This window comes from Psammomys obesus, unplaced genomic scaffold (genome assembly GCF_907164565.1).
Source record: "Psammomys obesus unplaced genomic scaffold, mPsaObe1.curated_primary_1811, whole genome shotgun sequence".
Lineage (NCBI taxonomy): Eukaryota > Metazoa > Chordata > Mammalia > Rodentia > Muridae > Psammomys > Psammomys obesus.
Window position 1 is genome coordinate 16,347,895 of NW_026596149.1, and position 1,597 is coordinate 16,349,491.

The 1,597-nt window shown below is 37.8% G+C and overlaps 1 protein-coding gene across 1 annotated transcript; it reads right to left on the bottom strand.

The window, feature by feature from the left end:
- Positions 1-656: 656 nt before the first annotated feature.
- On the bottom strand, positions 657-1,336 carry Atp5f1c (ATP synthase F1 subunit gamma). Its single transcript, XM_055593750.1, is given in 2 exon segments — positions 657-904; positions 907-1,336. Coding segments are annotated over 2 exon segments (678 nt in total).
- Between the last annotated feature and the right edge of the window lie 261 nt (positions 1,337-1,597).

The following is a 1,597-nucleotide window of genomic DNA, read 5'->3' on the forward strand; positions in this document are numbered from 1 at the left end:
GGAATTAGCATATGTCACCACATCAGAGTCGGAAAATGAAATAGCATTTATTAGTGACTGAAAATAGAAATGTCCAAAGGCTGAGGCTAGAGTACAGTAGAAAGTGATATCTGTCTTCCTTAGGAAAACATAAAGGAAATTCTTCTGTTCAGCTACAAGTATTTGAAGACCTGAAATGAAAACATCACATGATTCTATTATACTGAAAACTAAAGGCACCTATTAACTTATACTTCATCAAAACCACAAAGAACATGTAACCAGTTCCTTGCATCTCAGAAGTCAAGTTTCAGAGCATATTGACATCATATTATCCAAATATTTACTCATATTTTTCTTGTCTAAAATTACATGATATAGCAGGCATCCATTGCTACATAATTAAAAAAAGATGAGGAAAACAACAACACAACAAGCTGGATGATTAAAAAAATCAATAGGATTGTACTACTGGATAAGAATTTTTTAAATGGCACAGTAAGGATGAGTTTTTAGGCTATTTTTTTTCTCAATTTGTTTATTGTAAGATAATTTACAAATATCTTGCTGTCTTTGTAATTCAGGGGATAAGGTTTCTTATGCCAAAGACAGTGACCACTTAATATCAGCTTGCTGTTTTCCTTCTTTTCCTCTTGTCTGAGGCTGCATCTTGATTTTCATTCATCCAGAGCAGCTGCCCCAGAGATGAATTCAACCATGTCCTTCATGATGACAGCCTGACACGTGCATTCAAACATCGAGGTTAATTTGTCAATCATAGCAGAAGCGTTCTTGCTGGCGTTGCCCATGGCCATCATCCTGGCACTCTGCTCACTGGTGGTGGACCCCTTCAGGGAGTAGTAGATGATGTTGGCCAGATTGTATTCCTGATAATTCTGCAGCACATCAGCATCAATATCATCAGAGTGCTCATGCTCTCTGCATTTGCTATGGCGTTGAGAGAGAAGATGGTCTTCTCTTCTGTCTTTTAGGTGATAACAGACTTCAGCTGATTAAAAATGATAGAGCCTTCATCAAACTCTTATCCAGAATTTAGCAAGTCAAGAGCAATGATTGGCAAATCCCCCAAAGTAGGGAGCTTTTATCCCACATTTGTTAACGACACCAAAAATTGGTCAAAGTAAGAAGTAAGTATGCTCCTAATTTTTTCACTAATTCCAGCTAGTATAACTTCTTTTCCAGCTGCTGTGGCGGTAGCCACCTCATCCTTCATCCATTTAGCCAGATGGATGAATGAGAAATGAATACCACCACAAAGCCTTAGATCTGAGGACACACCAATTAGAATTCTCCCTGATGTATCCTTAGATGCCAGACAAAGCCAATTCTGCAACATTTGTAGATTACAAATGCATTATTAAGGCTAGCCCTAGGGCTGAGAGTGGACAAGTGGACTCTACTTTAAGAGGAAAGAGTATCAACAGCATCAAACATGTAACTAGGTTATCTGAATGATTACTTTCTCTCTCTCACTCATGGGTAAACTTTGGCCTCAGTGGATGAAAAAGGAGAATATTAAGATGGTTTTATGTTTTTAAGATGCTGTATTCACAGCCATTCATTACTTTGAATTAATGTTCCCACAGCAACTGAATAG